Below are 20,321 nucleotides of genomic sequence, written 5' to 3' on the forward strand. Positions count from 1 at the left end.
GACCCTTCTTCTGAAGAAGGGTCTAGGCCCAAAACGTCAGCCTTCCTGCTCCTATGATGCCGCTTGGCCTGCTGTGTTCATCCAGCTCTATGCCTTGTTGTCTCAGATTCTCCAGCATCTGCAGTTCCTACTGTCTCTAAAAAAAAACACTACTTGTCATTAAAGGCACAAGTTGTACAGCACCTCCACTCTGAAATACACAAGATGAATTGTACTAGTATTTCTCATTCACTAGTTTTACTGTTTACTTTCTTCTGGCATATCTCAGCCACCTCCTTCTCAGACTAAAAAAAATCAAAGGGTGTAATTTTCCCATTTTTTTTGATGAAGTGTTGGGATGAATGTGCTAGATTCTAACTAACATTCCACCCCACCACCAAGTATACCTGTCCACTCATCTGCCATTCAGATTGTTAAGAGCCGAGTCTGGATGAGTTCATCGGTGAATCAAAGGTCACGATCCAGGTCGCCATAAGTTACTGGCCAATCAGAGACTGACAACATCTAGGTCCTAAAGTCCACCATTTCAGGCCTGCTCCTTGGGGTATCCAGCAATAACAAGGTGAATATTTTATATCCTCTTGTCACAGGATAGGGATCATAGGGAGAGGGGAAGTCAGAGGGTAGGGGTGTGGCATCAGAGGCTAGGACAGATGCCACATCCTTGTTTTCCATACCTGCCTCCAATTGTCCCCATATTATTAGGTCCTCATGGTTTCCCAGTAGGGAGCTGAGCCACCTTTCTTAAAGAAGCAAAGAACTGAGGATGCTGGAGAACTAAAACACAGGGGAACAGAAATGACTGGAGAAACCCAGCAGGTCCAGCTGCATCTATGGAGACGGAAACAGAGTTAACAATGCGAGTGCCATGAGCCTTCTTCAAAAGCCAATTGCTGCTGGATTGAGAAGTTTGCTCGTAGTTGCTTAATTAGGGAGGCGGAGTCTCGCTCCAGTTCTCACCCAATTCATTCCTCACTCGTCACCTCTCCTGCCACCACCAGAAAAGTGAAAATTGTGTCCAGGGTTTATTAGCCTTCCCTCATAACACTGATTCTTGTTAACTGGGATCAGTCTTGTGTACTTTTGCTGCATTGTCGCCGCTGCCTGAATGTCATGTTGCTTAGTGACCAGAATGGGCTTCAGTATTTAAAGGCAAGCCAGAACATAATGAAGTTTGATGATTACCTCTGTTGGCATCTGACATTTTCTAATGCTGTGGCAATATTGTTTAACATCCTGCAGCTTTGATGATTGTTTTAGTGTTTAGTCACTAATCTTCCTCAGTTCTTTTCAGCTTCATCCTTAATTATACACACCTTTCAGAGAAACACAGCAACTGGAATACACCATTCAGCCCCTCAGGCCTAATCTGATACTCAATTAAGGTAGAATATGAGCCCTGAATTTTTATTATCTAAATTTAGCTTTCTTTACCTGTCTGCATCTACCATTGCTCTGTCCATTTCACCTGACTCAAACCTTTGTTTTTGTTCTGCCTCCAATTTCATCACTGCATCTAGTTTGGGATCATCTGCATATTTGACCACTTTGCACTGAGTCTCTGAATTTCATGTAATTGGAAACATTAATTATCCCAATACTGGGATGTAATTGGCCCACTCAATACATTAGCCCTTCTACCAAAACATCCTGTCAGCCATTTTCTTGTTCATTTATAAATTCGTCCTGAATTACTGCAGCCTTGAGTAAAAGTCTTTCCTATGGAACTTTATCAAGAACCTTTTGGTGGTTAAGATACACCCGATTAGAAAGCTTTCACAGAATATTTGGGTTGAGCAGTTTGCTCAGACAGGGTCTTACCCTTCTAAATCCATGTTGACTGTTGTTAACTTGTTTGTTGTACAGGTAATTCTCAAGCTTACTACTAACTACTGATTTTGTTACTTTAAATAATGGGTTTCAAGTTGCATAATTCTGCTTGTTACTCAATTTAAATATGAGAACCACATTAATCTGGTATCTATCAATCAATAGATGTCTCTGGAATGTTCATTAATTAAATCTTAATGATTGTCAATGTTTCTCAAATCTCCTTAGTCTATTTCAGCACTTTGACAGAACTATCATCTACCACTGCTAATTTATTTGTTTTAATCCTACTAACACCTTTCTCTCATTTATAGTGAAGTTACACCTTGGACATGGGGAGGAGTTACTATGAAGGGATTTCCTACTCACCTTTCCAAACTTTAGTGGAAGGCCTGTGGAAAGTCCAGAAAAAATGTCCAATCTAAATCATGTATAAAGCTTCAGTCTAAGGAATCCCGGGTAAGAAACAGAAGGGCATAAGTACGCTCAAGTTTATAGGCCTGTCAGGTTTATCATTATTCTATTATTTAGATACCTTAATTTACCCTTTTGACATTTACTCAGGTTTAACTGGAGATATGATAGTACAAATGAGTCAACAATTGCCAAAGTGCTAACTTGCACAGCGGATGACATATCACTGATCTCATCTGAGAATCCTGGATCAGGTTATGACTGTTAAGGATCCAAAATGGAATATGTTTAAGTGTTGTCACCCTGGATCTCAGTGGGCACTCTCCCACAGCACAGGAGCACAATCAGTTGACTGGTTTATTCCATAAGAAGAAAATGAGAGCTATCTGGGGAATTTAAAGATCAATGCTGTATTGTAGTGACAATACACATGTGTTAATTTAAAGGAAGCTTCAGAGTTGTTGCCTTATGAGCACAACTGTAATCCTCACTGTCCTCCAGATGCTGCTAGGCAGGAGGCCATTAAATTGCTGTAGTTACATACCCATCCTGGAGGGGATTGTTTTTGATGTTAACCTGCTCAGTCAAGTAGTGGATATAGACACCTGCCAAAATCTGGACGACTACAATTATACATTGGCATTTTGCCAATGATGATATTGAGATGTGGCAAGTTTAATTCAGTTGCATGATTGAGAAGAGCCAAAATACATTCCAAGACTATTTATTCTATGTTCCTCTCATGTCCGCAGAAACATCTGTTTCCTGAGCCCACCCGTCCAGTCTCTTCACAGCAAAAGACAATTGGAGACAGACCAAAACGGAACTCATCAGAGTTATCACATTCGGGCCTTTTCATCACAGTACATCATAGTCCTTCATTAACCACCACAAACATTGATACCGAAGCCACAAGTCCCACCTCATGGGACAATTCCAACAGCCCGTCCTGGCCACTATCAAGTCTTGACAGGCAGCCTCTGAATCATGCATCTTTCTGTCCCTCTCTGATACCCCAGCCTGAGTGGCTGGTGTAGGTTAAAGGTGGTCATGGCAATAACATACCACAGGACTCACCTCTAATTCATATTGCTGCTCTCCTTTCTCAAAACATGCAGGGTTACCTATGGTCATACAAACAGGAACAGGAGTAGGTCATTTGGCCCCTTAAGTCTGCTCCTCCATTTAAAAGATCATACTGATCTGATTTTAACCTTAAATCTGCATTCCTGCCTACTCTTGATAACCTTTCATGCCTTTGTTTTCCGAGAATATATCTACCACTGCCTTAAAAATGTTCAAAGTCTGCTTCCATCAACTTTTTGGGAAGAGAGTTCCAGATTCATGACCCTCCTTGAGAAAACATTATATCTTATCTCTGCTTTAACTGGGCGACCCCTATTTCTATATTGTCTCATAAGAAGAACCATCCCCTCCACATCTAAATTGCCAAGGCTCCGACCAGGCTGTACCTGTTTGGCACTGACACCAATTGGCTGTAGTATGGATAGTATTCATTCCCAGACCTGGTGTGTCTTTACTTCAAATAAACAGTAAAGACCTTCTAAAAATAAGAGGTAGGCATGACGCAGGGATGTTGTTTTCACTGGCCGGGGCTTCCAGGACAAGGAGCTCTGGTCTCAGAACATGAGGTAGGTCATTACAAACTAAATCAAGGAGAAATTTATTCACTCAAAAAACGGTGAAACTGTGGAATCCTCCACCTTAGAAGACTGTGGTGGGAAGACACTAAACATACTTAAGAAAGAAATAGAATTTTAGAAGCTAAAGAAGTCAAAAGTTTTGGAAGAGAGCCTGATAGAGATAGAGGATTTGAGATAGAGGATGAGCCTTGATCATCTTGAATGGTGGAGCTGGGTCAATGGGCCAAGTGGCCTGCTTCTCCTATGTTTCTATGTTTCAAAGAGATAATTAATATCAATGTACCTGTTGAGTTGGCCTTTTGTTGGGGGAAATGTTTTCTGCCTGATCAACGCATACAGTTTTAGGTGACAAGTTACACTCTCTTGACACAATTTTCTGCGCAGTGAAGAAAAGAACAAAAAATCTGGATAATAAATCACAAACAGTTTGGGAGAAACAGATACTATTTTTCAATAAAGAAGATTGAATTAACATTCTGGAAAGAGCTCCAAAGTAAAGATTAACAGATATTTTGTACCTTCTTGTTTTTTATTCCTTTTTGGTATCGAGCCAGTTTTTTCAGTAGCAAATAGTAAGTTGCCATGCTGGGGGATGGCCTGTTATTGATCAATGTGTTGATAATCTCTGTAAGCCCTAAACCTGTTTTCTCAGCCATAAAGTTTAAAACCATTGAATTCAGTTCATCAGAACGCAGTCTAGAAAATAATGACATTATCACACAGTGAGATTATTGCCACAATGTTAGTAAATTTTGTTTTCCCTGCATTGTATCAAACATGCTTGCATTATTGCAGGTTAATTGATATCAAATGCTGGAAGTACTCAACTTTGTAACAGTTTTGACCTATTTTTCTATCAGTAAGCTGCAGCACATACTATCCAAAATAAAGTAAATAAAAATATGATTCCTAAGAAAAATGAAGATACAACAGTTGGATACTTTAAGAGAATCTATGTGGATTCAACGTAAGTTCAGTGGTTAAAGAACAATGTCTTTAGTGAAAAATTATTGGGGTCTTTTTCTGAAGAGTCAATTTCTGGGTGGCTGAAGGGTTTTAAGTACTCTTGAAGGGCTTTTGGAAAGCTTCCTTGTTTTTCAAAAAAGTTAGTTTTTGTACACTGGGCCTTGACACCAAAAGCATCTTCTGGAGTTGGAGGAACATAGCAGGTCAGGCAGCATCAAAGGAACAGGAAAGTCGATGATTCGGGTCGGGACCCTTCATCACTGTGTTAACTCTGACTCCAGCATCTGCAGTCCTTGCTATCACCAAAAGCACCTTCCCTTTAAGAATGAAGTGAAGAGTGTGAATAGGAGTAGAGCAGCCAGCACAGCTTCTATGGAAATGAGGAGTGCACCTTAAGATGATATATGTTTAATATCATCAGCTTCCGCATATGCCTGCCCCTCCTCACTAATTGTGGACGGAAGTTGAACATTTCCCCCTCTTACCTCAGTGCCCCCATCTCCACTCAAGAAACATCCAGTAGGATAAGTCAAATGTTATACAGTTGATCTTATTATGCTGCATATCTTCAATTAAAAAAAACTGTCACAAAATGAAATGACATATAGAATGTACAGTGTATGTAAAGGTTTGAGGAAGTTGGGAAGAGTTGACTTAAATATTCTTTGATGCCCCAATGTACTTGTATGTATCTTTCATGCTTAGTGTAATAACAGATTGAATTTTGAGAATAAAATCCTTCCTAAAGCAACATGATATTTTTCCAAATCTATTTGTAACACATTTATTTTACGATGTTTCAGAGGTTCTACAGTTCACTTTTAATAAGTACCTGTTCTTGTAAACAACGGAATGCAGTGGTCTTCGAATGAACCCTTCATTTAACCATTTTTCTTCCATTGCTTCTCTGACAGTGGGTCGTTTGGTCGGGTCAGGTTCAAGCAAAGAAAGCATGAAGTGTACAGCTCCTGAGAGAAAAGCACAGAGCTATGAACTACATTCATGTACATGACAAATAGGTGGGGAATATGTATCATGTTTATGATAAAGCTTGAGGTGTTCCACTAGATCTCATCCAAAACACTAAGTTTTCATCATATAATGATCTGAACTCCACCTGTTTGTATCTGTCATTATTTATAGTCCATGACCTGTTTATTTGTACTTTTGTAGATAAGATCACCCTGCCTATAGCTTTAGCTCAATAAGAAGGCCTGAGACATGTATCACATCTAATCTTCGTTCAAGCACGACAGAGACAGTTTAGAAGCAGCCAATTATGCGTGCCCTTCTCCAAAAATGTTTAAATTAATGATAAATGTTAATTAAAGTTGCCAGCTAGAGATTACCACTGACCAGAAACTGAGCTGAATTAGCAATATAAATTCTATGGGAACAGATACAAGTCAGAGGTTAGGAGTCCTGCAACGAGTAACTCATCTCCTGCCTGCTCAAAGCCTGTCCACCAATTGCAAAGCACAAGTCAAGAGTGTGATAGAATACTACTCACTTGCCTGAATGAGTACAATTCCAATCACACTTGAAAAGCTCTACACCATCCAGGACAGAGCAGCCCACTTGATTGGAACTCCATCCACCATCTTCAATATTCACTCCCTTCACCCACCAACATGCAGTGGCAGCTGGTGGCTACAAGATGCACTGCAACAAGTCATGAAGGGTTCTTCAACTGCATCTTCCAAACCCACACCCCATACCATCTCGAAGGACAAGGTCAGTAGATGCCACCTCCAAGTTCCACTCCAAGCCACATACCATCTCAACTCCAGTATTTAAACAGCGCTCTGGCTCCTGACTCAGGCTTCATTCTGGGATTGAGCACATATTGTAGGCCAACACTGCAGTGCTCTTGTTGGAGATATTGTGTTTCAACTAAAATGTTAAACTGTCTTTTTCAAATTAAAGAGTTTACAGAGGGAGCAGGAAGTGTGATTACACCTTGGCTCTCAGAGAGAAAATATTTTGGATGCTATTTACGGCAACATTTTCCATTTATTTTTCTTTCTAGGGGACTTTGACAGGGTGCCAAGAATTTTGCACTTTTCAGGCTCCTCAGCTTAAACAGTTAGAGCAAACAGATTACATCCATTAGCAGTGATCAATCAGTAAACTGAGGTGATAAAGAAAATTATCACTGCTATGTATTTCACGATGGAAGTTTCTCATTGACCACTTCACCCAAGACCCTCAGATATAATGTCAAGTGAGTACCAGCAATATGCGAGAGACAGACGGCATGTAACCAAAGAACTCATGTACACACTGGAAAGGATGGGTAGCAACAGGAGCCTGTTGTCAGGATTAAGTGGAGATCCTGATCCCACACTTGTCAGCAGAGAGGCCAATTGTGTGATCTTCCTGAGTCAGCTTCCTAATTGACAACAAGTACACACTGGCATGAGTCTTCTCAATGCTCTTGGCCCAATCAGATGGATTGCAGCTGTTGAGCAGAGGGAACCTATCCTGGTGCATCATTTGCTCAGCAGGGATTTCCTTTCCTGGCCATGGTTCCTACTTTGAAGTATGGGGCCTTCAGTTCCGATGGTCTTCCCTGGCTCTGCCTCAGCAACACAGTGATGGTTATCTCCAGGCATGATGGGGGCATGTCCTATAAAACACCATTAATTGCGTCTTAATGATCTCACCTCTGTGGATTAGGTAGGCTATCCACCTCCTGGGAAAGTTCCTCAGTGGCAGGAATGCACCAGGAAGTCAGTGTGAAGTGGCTACCCTCACCTTTAAGCCACCTCAGGATGTGAAAATCCAGCCCATTGTAATCAAGTCTTTATGCACCTTTGGTATAAAACTAGGCTGTGGATGCTGCCAACAACATTCCTTGGTGCCATAAAGGGCATGCCCACATGAAGGAGGATCATTCAGAAGTGACAGAAAGCTGCAACCCATCTTGGTGATGGTGCAGCTGGAAGACTGTATCAAACAGGATGGATCCTGCATTCAGGGAGGGATGGGGGATCTGAATCATGTCATGCATTGAGTGGGAGGGATAGGGGTCAGATTGGGAGGCTTGGAGGAAGGCTGCAGCAGTGAAGCCTGAGCGACAGCTCCATTCCATCGGCTGTTGATGGATAGCAAAAATAACCTGGCCAAGGAGCTGGCAATGGGAAGGGAAGGTGGTGGTGGGGTGGGGTGGGCATTGGGAGATGACAGATACAGCAGTAGCCCCAGGCTCTGGGCATGGCCTCCAGGAATGACCTGCTCAATGTGGCACAGTGCACAGGAAGTGTCGGTGACAGGTGGCATCGAGGAGGGCACACTCCACTCAGTCATCTCCAGTCTCCTCCCCTTACCCCCACGCTCCTTGAAACACTCTGGCATGATGACATCAGTGGCATTTCCTGTCGCAGCCAGCTGGTATCACGGGTCACACACACACGTATGCTGGAGCCATTCTGGTGCTATGGATAATCCCTGTGAAAACATTAATGTGCCATGCATCGTTCCAGGTATTTGACATGTCTGATACCTGAGGAGATCTCTGGTGGGATGGAACTAATGTCTCCGTTTATCATCTTCTGGTGCAGCTGCTTGATGTTGAATGGCTCCACTGTAAATGGTAACATGCCGGTGAGCATCGCAAACATACTGACCCCACTGAGAAGACATGACAATGTGTACTGTGAGAAGTATTGTCCATCCAAATGACACAAACATTGGCCAACAACAAAATGTTATTTGTTAACTATTTGTTATTTGTTATTTGTTAAATACTACCAAAGAAATAACCAATATTTTCAGACAAAGAAGTAAAGCAGCAAACATCACTGACAATATTTATGGTTCTATCAAGATCCCTAGGAAATCAGGCAAAAGACATTCATTCTCTCATTACACAGACTGATGTTCAAAATTGGAAACAAAGCCACAAATTTTAGCAACTCAGGCAGTCCCTGTGGAGCAAACAGCCCAGCTAATGTCTGGGTCTAGTTCTATTTTCTCATTCATTCTGGATGTGGCTTGGCCAGCTTTTATTACCCACCCTCATTAAAGATTTGAACTTTTTTTTTAGAAAGTAGGATAAGGAGAAAGTGAAAACAATCACACAATTTTAAAATTACTTTTGAAGTGCTTAGTGATTGTAGATAGTACAAGATAACCTGAAAGGAATAAAAGGCCATGAATAGCTAAAGGAGCTGGAACGCGCAGGTAGAAAATAAAGACTCAAAAACTGACAAGCTAGCCAGGCACGAGGGGATGGTAGAGGAATAAAAAGTTGGACAATAAAGTGGATACTCCTCTTCCAATCTCAAGTGACAATCCACTCTCCCTCCACTGCCTCAACTCCCTTCTCCCCTCTACCCCGTCATCATCTTACACCATCAGTGTGATGCTTTCTTTAAATCAGATATTCATTTGTTGTTTTCATATAATCACTCCATATCCTTAGAGAATAATGTTAAGTAATTGAAATATTCATGGACTAGTGATGCATCAGAGAATCTGCAACGTCTACCAGCAGGATGTTAGTTCTCAATATCATAAGGTTGTTATTGACTCTTATATGAGGAGAGATGAGACCAGGCCACCAACACACATTACATATGAGTGCTGCGCTGGTTGTCAGCTCGGAATTCAGGGTGCGAGCTCTGGTTTCCGATAATCAGCACAGTCTGGAGCACAGTTTTAACCCTCAGAGACAAGAATGTAACTCCACAGTCAAGGACTCACTCACTGGGTATCTGCTGTGACACAAAAAAAACACAATTAAGGTCAGGGAGTTGGAGAAGGGCAATGAGAGGACGGGAGAAAAGATAAAGAGAGAAAGTGCAAAACAGTAGGAAATTTATGTCTTTGACTTCCAAACTTTGACTACAACGGAGCTCATTATACAATAGATGTCATTTATGCAATGCAAATACCCTCAGAGGATTTGACAAAAATATTTAATTAACCCATTATCAAAATCAGCCTCTTCATATAAAGCCACAATGAAAATATTCTTTAGATTTTGTTATTTGTGTTATACTTCATTGATTATCTGATGTTGACTCAATTTACAGTACAGCTTGATAAGTAGTTTCACTACCAATTAATTTAGATGTATAGAGCAAGTAAGATGTTTCTCGCTGACACTTTTTTTTCATCCCTTTTCCCAAAGGTGATGTCACCTTTCTTTTTCCTTTGATGTCTTTGAGTTACAGCTGGTACCAATGACTTCGGCAGAGAGGGAGCATAACACTCCCAAAGTTCCAAAGGGTGCTTTCCCATTTCTGCACTACATTTTAGACATGTTCACATGCATTGTTAGAGCAACGCATTGCGTCAAATTTTAAGCTGCTCAATAATCAAGGTGGAATTCCTGTTGGAGATAAGGGGAAAAGAAATCAAAGCAGAAATGTTATTCCAGTGAATTGTTATTCTCTGAGAAAACAGGGAATGAGGTTTGGCATTTGAGGTTCAACTAATAAATCAATATTGGATAATGCAACATTTATTAGTGTATGTATTGATTATTAATACTTGATTTCGACTTTAACAATAGATTAATAAACTTTCTGAAACTGTTAATAGATACTAGGCAATATTAGTGAATTATTAGGGTTAGGGAAATATTGGCTGACGTACCTTTTCATCAATTCATCTTTTCAATCTTCAACAATTTTTTTTATTTGTTCATGGGATGTGAGTGTTGCTGGCAGGGCCAGCATTTAATTCCTGTACCTAATTGCCCTGAAGAAGGTGGTAGTGAGCTGTCTTCTCAAACCCTTGCAGTCTTTGGGTGTAGAAATGCTCCTACTTGTGCTGTTAGGAGGGAAGTTTCAGGAATTTAACTGAGTGGCAGTGAAGGAATAGTAATATTGGTTCAAGTCGTGATCGTGTTTGGCTTGGAGGAGAATTTACGTGATGTGGTATTCCCAGTTATAAAATGTAGCTTTGGCATTTTTTAATAAAATGGTTAGTTTTGCCACTTTCAAAAATTTCTGAATGTGCTCAAAATTTCAAGTAGGGATAGCAGGCACAGAGGTCTGCAAATCTCACAGAGCCATCGCTTTTAAGGCTATGACATTTGTTGTATGTTTGCCAGCAAAGAGTAAAATTTATCGTCCTGCAATCTTAGTGGGAAACATTGCTCGGTCTGAGGCCAGGCCAAAGAGTGGAGCTCAAATGTGAATATACCTGATTTGTGTCCCTCATTTATTTGTATTATTAATTTTATTTAAAACGCAAGAGCTCCACAATGAAAACATCAGTGTAAAAGTCAGTTCTGTGCTCTGCTTTCCTTTTGAATAAGGCTCCCCATTAGGAGTGTAAACTATTCCAGTTGGTAGAAGCTACAGAGCGAATTTGATAAAGGTATAGGAGTAAGTTTAAGAATAGCTATCTCAATGATGATAAGACAGGGAAAAGTGAAAAAGAAACAAACCGAATTTATATTAAATGAGTCACTAGTTAACAAGGCCATAGCTTGTATTTCATTCTATTCATGCAATCTGGGCATTACTAGCATTTGTTGCCCAGACTTAACTGCTCTTGAACTGAGTAGCTTAGTTCATTTTAAAAGGTCAATATTATTGCCGTGGGTCTCACTATATGTAGGCGAGATCAGGTAAGGACAGCAGATATCCTGACCTAATGGACATTATTGAATCAGATGGATTTTTCACCAATCAGTGATAGTTTCATGGCACCATTATTCAGACTAGCTTTTAATTCCAAATTTTATGATTAAGTGAATTTAAATACCACCAGCTGCTATCGTGCAATTTGAATCCATTAGTCTTAGCATGTGAATTTCATTTCATAGAATTTCATAGAAGCTCTACAGTGTGGAAACAGGCCCTTCGGCCCAACAGGTCCTCACCCATCCTCAGAGCATCCCACCCAGACCCATCCCCATATAACCCACCTAACCTACACATCCCTGAACACTATGGGCAACTTAATATGGCCACCTAACTTGTACTTCTCTGGATTGTGGGAGGAAACCGGAGCACCCAAAGGAAACCCACGATAGACACTGGGAGAATGTGCAAACTCCACAGACAGTCACCTGAGGGTGGAATCGAACCCGGGCTTCTGGTGCCGTGAGGCAGCAGTGCTAACCACTGAGCCACCGTGCCATCCCATTGACATTCTCACAATGCTGTCCCTTTTCATTATTATGTTTTTAGGACACATATGATGACTGGATGCTTTAAAGTTTCGCAGCCACAGAGTTTTTCTTTTATTCATTCATGGGATGTGCGTGTCACTGGCTGGGCCAACATTTATTGCCCATCCTTAATCGCCCAGAGGGCAGTTCATAGTCAACCACATTGCTGTGGGTCTGGAGTCACATGTAAGCCAGACCAGGTAAGGATGGCAGTTTCCTTCCCTAAAGGGCATCAGTGAACCAAGTTGACAATGTACTCATGGTCATCATTAGACTCAAAATTCCAGATTTTTATTGAATTCAAATTCCACCATTTGCCATGGTGCAATTTGAACCCAGGTCCCCAGCACATTACCTGGGTCTGTGGATTAATAGACTAGTGATAATACCATTAGGCCATCACCTCTCTGCTACACTAATTTTTTTTTGTAGTGTAATCACTGCTGTAATGTGCGATATGTGGAATCCAATTTGCACAATGCACACTCCCATAAACAGCAATCTTCCAATAATCAAGAAATTTCAGCACTACCTCAGTGCTGCACTAGAATACCACCCTTGTTTTTTGTGATCAGTCCCTAGAGTGGATCCTGGAGCCTTGTGTCATGGAGCCACAGCCTCAGGTTAAGGGAGCAGTCACTTAGGATTGAAGTGAGGAGAAACTTCTTCACTCAGAGGATGTGAATCTTGGGAGAACTGTAGTGCTCAGTCAATGAGTAATTTCTAGACTTACTTTTTTCTATCTCTTTTTTATCAGTAACACAATTAAGAAATGTAGGGATCAGGCAGGAAAATAGAATAGATGTAATAGTTTTGCTATAGACTGAATGAATTGCAAAGAAGACTCAAGAGGCTGTTCTGCCAATTCATACTTCTTTTTCTAATCTTCTTAAGTATTGTGAGAGGCATTTGGCAGGAAATGTCTACTCCCAGGTTGCCTCTGACTAGCACAGAAATGGGAGAATAAAACGGGTAAATAACAATAACATGTACTTTGCTGTATTATGTCTAAGTTTCTGAGACACAACATGGGTCACTTCTCCTTTTAGACATAACACATTTGCAATCACCATACTTTTACAAATAAAATGCGTGAGTCTTTATTTTGTTTCTTCGTAGGGGGTAAATCAGTTCAGTGATCAGGAACAGTAAATGATCTTCAAAGTGTCATCTGACTTCAAAGCATTCAGAATATGCTTTATCATCCTTTGAATTTTCACCATATTGCCATCAATTACAACTGGAAATGTGAGAAAAGGTTTGAATACTACAGGTATGTTCTGTGCAAACGGAAGAATTGCTGTTTATTCTTAGTTTAAAAAGCAAGTCACGTAAGTCAACCTGTGACAAGTGCTTTCCTTCTTGGCTGAGTTGGACTGTGCTCACATACCTCTCCCTTTTGTTTACCCAGGCAGACAGCTGGAAAAGATCTGGTGTGCAATGTCAATCAACCTGTACAAAAGTATCTTTCACGTGGACAAAAGTAGATTGATTATGGAAAACTGCATGGATTTGTTAAAGGAAAATTGTGGTGATCTAATCTGATTCAGCTTTTTAAAGTGGTAACAAAGAGGTTGAATGCCACTCCCAAGTGCTGCATAACAAGCTTAAAGTGACGTTTGAGCACACGACTAAAAGTGACAGTGGCAGCATGGACATGAACAGAATGAAAGGAAAACAAAAGTGAAGTGGTGAATGATTAGTTTTCGGATTGGAAAAAATTTTATAATGAGGTTCTCCATGGTCAATAGTGGATCCATGGCTTTTCTTGATCGATATTAATGCCTCAAACTTGGGCGCTTTTTAAAAATTCATTTGCAGGATATGGGCTTCATTGGCTAGGTTAGCATTTATTGCCCATCACTAAGTGCCCTTGAGACAGTGATGGTGAACTGACTTCTGGAACCATTGTAGTCCGTTTGATGTGGGTACATGCACAATGCAGTTAGGGAGTCAGTTCTAGGATTCTGAATCATATGTAAAGGAAAGGCAATTGGTTCCAATTCAGGATGGTACATAGCCTGGAGGAGAACTGGAGGTGGTGGTGTTCTCATGTATATGCTGCCTTGCCTTTGGAGGAGTAGACGTTGCAGGTTTGAAAGGTGCTGTCTAAGGATCCTTGGTGAGTTGTTGCTATGTATCTTGAAGATGGCACACATGCTCCTGCCACAGGTGGCAATAGTGGATGGAATGAATCTTAGATGGTGTGCTGACCAAGTGGGCCAACTGGTCTAGGTCAGTGTCGGGTTTCTTGGGTGTCAAGAAGTTGTGTAGAGTACTTGTGGATTAGGAGGCAGGAAGTTAGAATTTGGTCTTTGTAAAATACTAGGAGGAAAAGCATTGCGTGATCTCTTTAAAAGATAATGTGCTTTTTCTATGCATAGAGATTTAAAAGGATGTTGGTGAGCAGCAGCTTAAATGTTTGCGAGTACATAGAGAGCACCCGAATTGAATCATTTGTATCAAAAGACTGGACCAAGCTGCAGTTTTCACTAAGACAACAATTTGAATCAGGCACGTAGATAACAAAAACCAATTAAATTTAAATCTGACGTTTTTGACAACATAAGACCAATCCTATTGTAAGAAATTGATACGTCATCAAGGGTGTTGAAGGAAAGGGAAGTTGGACAAAGACAGGAGAACTAACTGCCATCTGCCAGAGTTAACAGCTTTCAGCTCTTAAGAGAGAATCGCTGGCTCTCACGGTCTTCTCTAAGTCTTACAGAAAGCACCACCTAAAAATCAAAGGTACCTATGGAACAATTAGTTAATATTCCTGATGGAAGAATTGACGGAGAAGGTGTTCCTGACAGAACATTCAAAGGAGAAGGCACAGAATATTCCAGAAGATACGTAACCTGGTTGTGATTTCAAAAGGCTAAATTCTGTTATTTCTTTATTTTTATAAGTGGGACTTGTATTTATTGAAACAGCATGTCATTAGAATCTTGTTTCCTATAGTTCGGGAATAGTTAGTAGTTATTTGGCTTGTTAAAAGTTTAGTTAATTTGTTCACTGTTAGATTTAGTTAAATAAATTGTTACTTGTTGATGGCAAAGTGAGTGTCAGGGATTTATTTTGTTTGACAGCTAGAAGTTGCTGAAAGGCAGGTTACTCTACTTTTCACACTCCTTTTATAGATTATAGGGCAAGGTGCTGCTCTTTAGGTGTTTCGGTGTTAATTCTTGGCGTGGGGTGGGGAGGGTCAACCTCCGCTTTATAACAGATTAGGAGCTTGTGTCCAGGATCTGAACAGGTCTGTACGATTCGGAATGGATTTGGGTGGATCTGAACGGATTTGGACAGAGGTGAATGGATCGGGACAGATTTGAACAGATTTGGGGTATGACAGATTTCCGCAGACTTAAACACACTTGGGGACTAATGTCCTAGATCTTTAAATAAAACTTAAGTGAGAAGTGGAAAATCTGTTTAATTTCGGTTGCTTGTTGTTGGTTAAATCAGAAGTGGAGAAATGGTTCTTAACAGTGCTAAAGAGGTTTCGGGGGTTGAAGATGCTTCCCAAATTTGCCAATGAAGTTTAGAAAAACAGAAAAATGTGATACTTTTAGAATTAGCAGAGATACTAAAATTCGGTTTCACTAGGGATAAGAAGAAAGCTGAAATTGTAACGGAGTTAGCCAAGCATTTAGGTATATCAGAAAAACAGTCAAGTGCAGTGGAGTTAGAAAAAATCAAATTGCAAATAAGACAACTGGATTTAGGAGAGAAAGAAAGGGAAAGAATGTTCGAGTTGGAAAAGATGAAATTGGAACTTGAAGCAAAAAGACTTCAAATGAAAAGTAAAAGTACAAGATAGCAGTGATGATGAGCAAACTCATCGGAGCCAAAAGCCTGGAAGAAATATATACAAATATGCCCAAACATTACAAAAATTCAATGAAAACCATGTAGAATCCTTTTTCATTTCCTTTGAGAAATTGGCTAAGCAGAGACTGTGGGTAATGTTAATTCAGACCAAGTTGGTAGGCAGGGCTAGTGAGGTGTTTGCAGCGCCGTCAGAGGAGGTGTCAGGAAAATATGAAGAAGTAAAAGAGAAGTGATAGGAAATCAGGTTGAGGAACAGAAAGTTAAAACAGTGAGAACAGCTACAGAGATGGCAGATGAATACACATAAAAATATGAATAAATTGACACCTAGCTTCCACCAGCAATTTCATTCCGTGAGGAACAGAAATTGGGAAAGAGGGAGATCCTTCAATGAAATACAAAAAGGAGATCACACTGGGAACAGTTTACCACATGTGGAAAAACAAACCCAAGAGGGTGGAAAAGAGGTGAAAGTCACACACAAAGTCACAGTGCTGGTGGTTTAAGAAAGGCACTGGGAAAAAGGATGTGGTAAAAGAGGCTATACCAGTGGGATTAATTAAAGTAGAGAAGGAAATCCCAAGAGAAGTCAAGGAGCTGCAGGAGCATGCACAGCCTAGTCACGGGCTGGATAGTAAGATAGCGTCATATCTTGTCAAAAACTTCACCTGTGTGGATAAGGTTTACTCAGGTAAAACAGGGGGAGTAGGTAAAGAAGCTAAAATATTGAGTGATACGGAAGCTAGTCAGTCTCTAATAGAATGAGTTGAAAATGTTTGCACTCCTATCTGAGAGAGTGGTAATTTGCAGAATAAATGGAAAGAGAATTAATGTTCCCCTGTGTAAAATAAGGCTGTAAAGTCCAATCAAGACTGGGAAAGTGGGAGTGATGGAAAAATTGGCAACTCCAGGAATACAGTTTATTCTTAGAAACAATACAGCTGGACGAAAGGTGGGAGTGATGCCCATTGTAGTGGAGAATCCAAAAGAAAACCAGGGAATTGAGGACTTAAAAGAAAACTACCCTGCAATTTTTCCAGACTGTGTGGTGAGAAGATCCCATAGCCACAGGTTAAAGCAAGAAGGGAAAGCAAAAGAGAACGATGAAGGAATTGAAGTCCAGTTAGCTGACACTATGTTTGATGAGATGGTAAAAGAAAAACCCAAGCAGGTAAAGGATTAGGCAGAGGTGTTTTGTTCTGAAAGATTAATGGAGCTAACAACAAAAAGATGAGATGACAAAGGATTTATATCATATTTATATCGTAAATCCTTCTTTGAAAAGGAATCAGAATGTATTCCAGAATACTATTATTTTAAGGATAAAATCTTAAGGCGGAAATGGAGACCTTGGCAGGTTAGTGCAGATGAGAAATGAGTGGACATTCACCAGATTGTGATGCCAGTAGAATACAGACAGGAAATATTGTGGGTAGCACATGAATTACCTGTAGGTGGTCATCTAACAGTGAGGAAGATCCAGGCTAAGGTACAGAAGCATTTCTATTGGCCAGGATTGCACAAAGATGTGGTTGAATTTTGCCATATCTGTTGTACATGTCAAATGGTAGGAAAGCCACAGGCAGTAATAAAACCAGCGTCTTTGATGCTAATTTTGACGCATTTGAAGAACCTTTCACACAGGTTATGATTGGTTGTGTAGGTCCCCTCCCTAAAACCGAAAGTGGTAACCAGTACTTAATGCATTTACCAGGTTTCCGGATGCAATTCCATTATGGAATGTGAAGGCAAAAAAGGTAGTGGAGGAGTTGCTTACTTTATTTATCCATTATGGGCTACCCAGGGAGATTCAGTCAGACCAAGTGTCCAATTTCACTGCCAAACTATTTAAGGAGGCATTGGATAGTTTAGGCATCAAACATTTTAAATCAAGTGTGTAACATGCTGAATCCCAGGGAGCATTGGAAAGGTGGCATCAGACCCTAAAGACATTGCTGAGGGCTTATCTAAATGATTGAGATAAAGATATCCGATTTATATTATTAGCTATTAGAGGTGCTCCACATGAATCGACTCAGGTTACTCCATTTGAATTGATATTACGACACAAAGTAAAAGGGCCTTTTAAAATTAATTAAGGAAAAGTTGATAGATCTGAAATCAGAGATCTCACAGCTGGATTATGTATCTGAGGTGAGAGAAAGATTAAACAGAGTAGGTGAATTAGTTAAACATTTGAAGTTGGCATAGCACATAATGAAGCAAGAAGCAGATAAGAAATCTAAAATTCATACATTTGCCTGTAGAGGTAAAGTATTGGTGCTGTTACCAGTGGTAGCATATCCCTTCAAAGCAAGTTATAGTGGTACCTATCAGATTGAGAAGAAGTTAAGTTCAGGTGAATTATCTGGTAAAGATGCCAGATAGGAAAAAAAAATTATCGGGTATGTCATGTGAACATGCTGAAACCTCACTATGACAGGGAAAGGGAACTGGAGAAACAGGTATTAGACTGCCACTCAGAGTGAGGAATCAAATCCAAATGATTTGGATTTTGATGTGCCTCAGAATAAATTAAATAACAAGGAAGTCCTTATGTAATGGGATAGGGTAGTGCGCTATGTGTACCAGGAACAGAGAACTGAATTGAAAGACTTGTTACAGTGCTATGAGGACACATGTAAAAATAGGATGGGGAGGACTAATACTATAGGACATGAGGTTGACATAGAGAATGCTGTTCTGATAAAACAACGCCCCTGCAAGCTTAATTGTCTCAAAGCAGCGCAGATTCAGAAGAAAGTAGAAGCGATGCTCCAAGAAGACATCATCTTGCCGAGTCAAAGTGAGTGGAGTTTGCCAATCGTGTTGGTTCCCAAACCTGACAGTACTCAATGATTCTGCATCGATTATTGGAAGGTCAATGCCGTGACCCAAATCTGACTCATACCTAATTCCAAAGCCGGAGGACTGTGGGGAAAAAGTAGGACAAGCCACTTCCATCACAAAGTTGGACTTACTTCACGATTACTGGTTTCGGAGAAAGCAAAAGACTTTCTGCTTTTATACCCCCAAATGGGTCATATCAATTTAAGATAATGCCCCTTGGATTGCACCTACAACTTTTCAAAGGCTTATGAACAGAGTTGTTGCAGCATTGACTAATTGTGTCATTTACATAGATGACTTAGTGATCTTTAGTCATTCATGGAAAGCTCTTTGAGAGACTATGGAAGGCAAAGTTGGTCATAAACTTGGCAAAAATAGAATTTGCAAAGGTTGAAGTGACATTTTTAGGGCACAACATTGGATACGGACAGATGACACCGAGGAACACAAAGACAAAAGCAATCAAGGAATTTCCAAGACCATCCTCAAAGAAGGAAATTCTATGGTCTTTAGGATTGATTTTTGTCCCAAACTTTATTGGCGTGCTGGCACCGTTGACAGATTTGTTAAAAAAGAACATGAAATTCCGGTGGACAGACCAATGCTGGGAGGCATTTGTGAATTTAAAAGGAGTATTAACCACTGCACCAGTTTTAGCCACGCCAAATATTCTGAAACCCTTTAAAGTCACCATCAATGCAAACGATGCAGGCGTTAGTGCTGTGTTGTTACAGGAGGTGATTTTGGAATTGAAAGGCCAATCGGTTATTTTTCAAAAACACTCACAATCTACCGGAAAAAAAATTCAACCAATGAATTATTGGTTGGTTTGCCAAGCTGACTGGTTTTCATGAAATTTCGTCTCCCTTCTAGATGACATCGTCAGTGCTGTGTTGCCTCCGTTGAAGCGCTGTTGTTCTGTCCTGCTCTGAATTCATATGGTCCGAGTCTGTCATGGTGGGCAGTCTTGTTTCTGGTTTTGTACCGTAGTGGTATGTAGATGGGGTCTATTTCAACATGTTTGTTACTTGCATCGGTGGTTGAAAACCAGGCCTCCCGGAATTCTTGTGCTTGTCTTTGTCTTGCTTGTCCTAGTAATGTAACTTTGTCCCAGTCAAACTGACGTCCTTCTATGTTGGAGTGTATTGAAACGAGGGAGAGTTGGTCATCCCGTTTTGTTGTGAGTTGGTGTTCATGTATCATGGTGGTGAGTTTCCTGCCCAACTGTCCTATATAGTGTTTCTCACAGTCGCTGCATGGTATTTTATTTATCACATTTGTCCTTCTCATTGTGGGTATGGGGTCTTTTGTCTTTGAGACTAACTGGAAAAGTGTGGCTGTTGGTTTGTATGCTATCCTTATTGCAAGAGGTCGTAGGAGTCTTGTAGTCAGTTCTGATGTGTTTCTAACATAGGGTCGGGTGGCCAGTGTGTTGGGGCGTACCATGTCTTCTTGTTGTTGTTTGTTTGCCAGGCATTGGCGGACAAAGCTGGGATAATTATTGTTTGCAAAGACTCTGTATAGGTGTTCCTCTTTGTTTTTGCGTAGCTCCGGGGTGTTGCAGTGAGTTATCGTTCATTTAGACAGAGTCTTGACACAGCTCTGTTTATGGACACTGGGGTGGTTACTGT

General features: G+C 40.5%; 1 protein-coding gene across 1 annotated transcript in view; it reads right to left on the reverse strand.

Annotated features, from left to right (window-relative positions):
* Window positions 1–20,321, reverse strand: part of LOC109934506 (hormonally up-regulated neu tumor-associated kinase) — a 46,319-nt gene that overhangs the window by 2,788 nt on the left and 23,210 nt on the right. Inside the window, exons 5-7 of the mRNA XM_020533239.2 lie at window positions 8,380–8,507; window positions 5,707–5,842; window positions 4,427–4,604 (exon numbers count right to left, since the gene is read on the reverse strand). Coding sequence (XP_020388828.2) covers window positions 4,427–4,604; window positions 5,707–5,842; window positions 8,380–8,507 — 442 coding nt within the window. The remainder of the gene's footprint in view (window positions 1–4,426; window positions 4,605–5,706; window positions 5,843–8,379; window positions 8,508–20,321) is intronic.

The sequence above is a fragment of the Rhincodon typus genome, chromosome 5 (assembly GCF_021869965.1).
Source record: "Rhincodon typus isolate 14 chromosome 5, sRhiTyp1.1, whole genome shotgun sequence".
In the NCBI taxonomy this organism is placed as follows: domain Eukaryota; kingdom Metazoa; phylum Chordata; class Chondrichthyes; order Orectolobiformes; family Rhincodontidae; genus Rhincodon; species Rhincodon typus.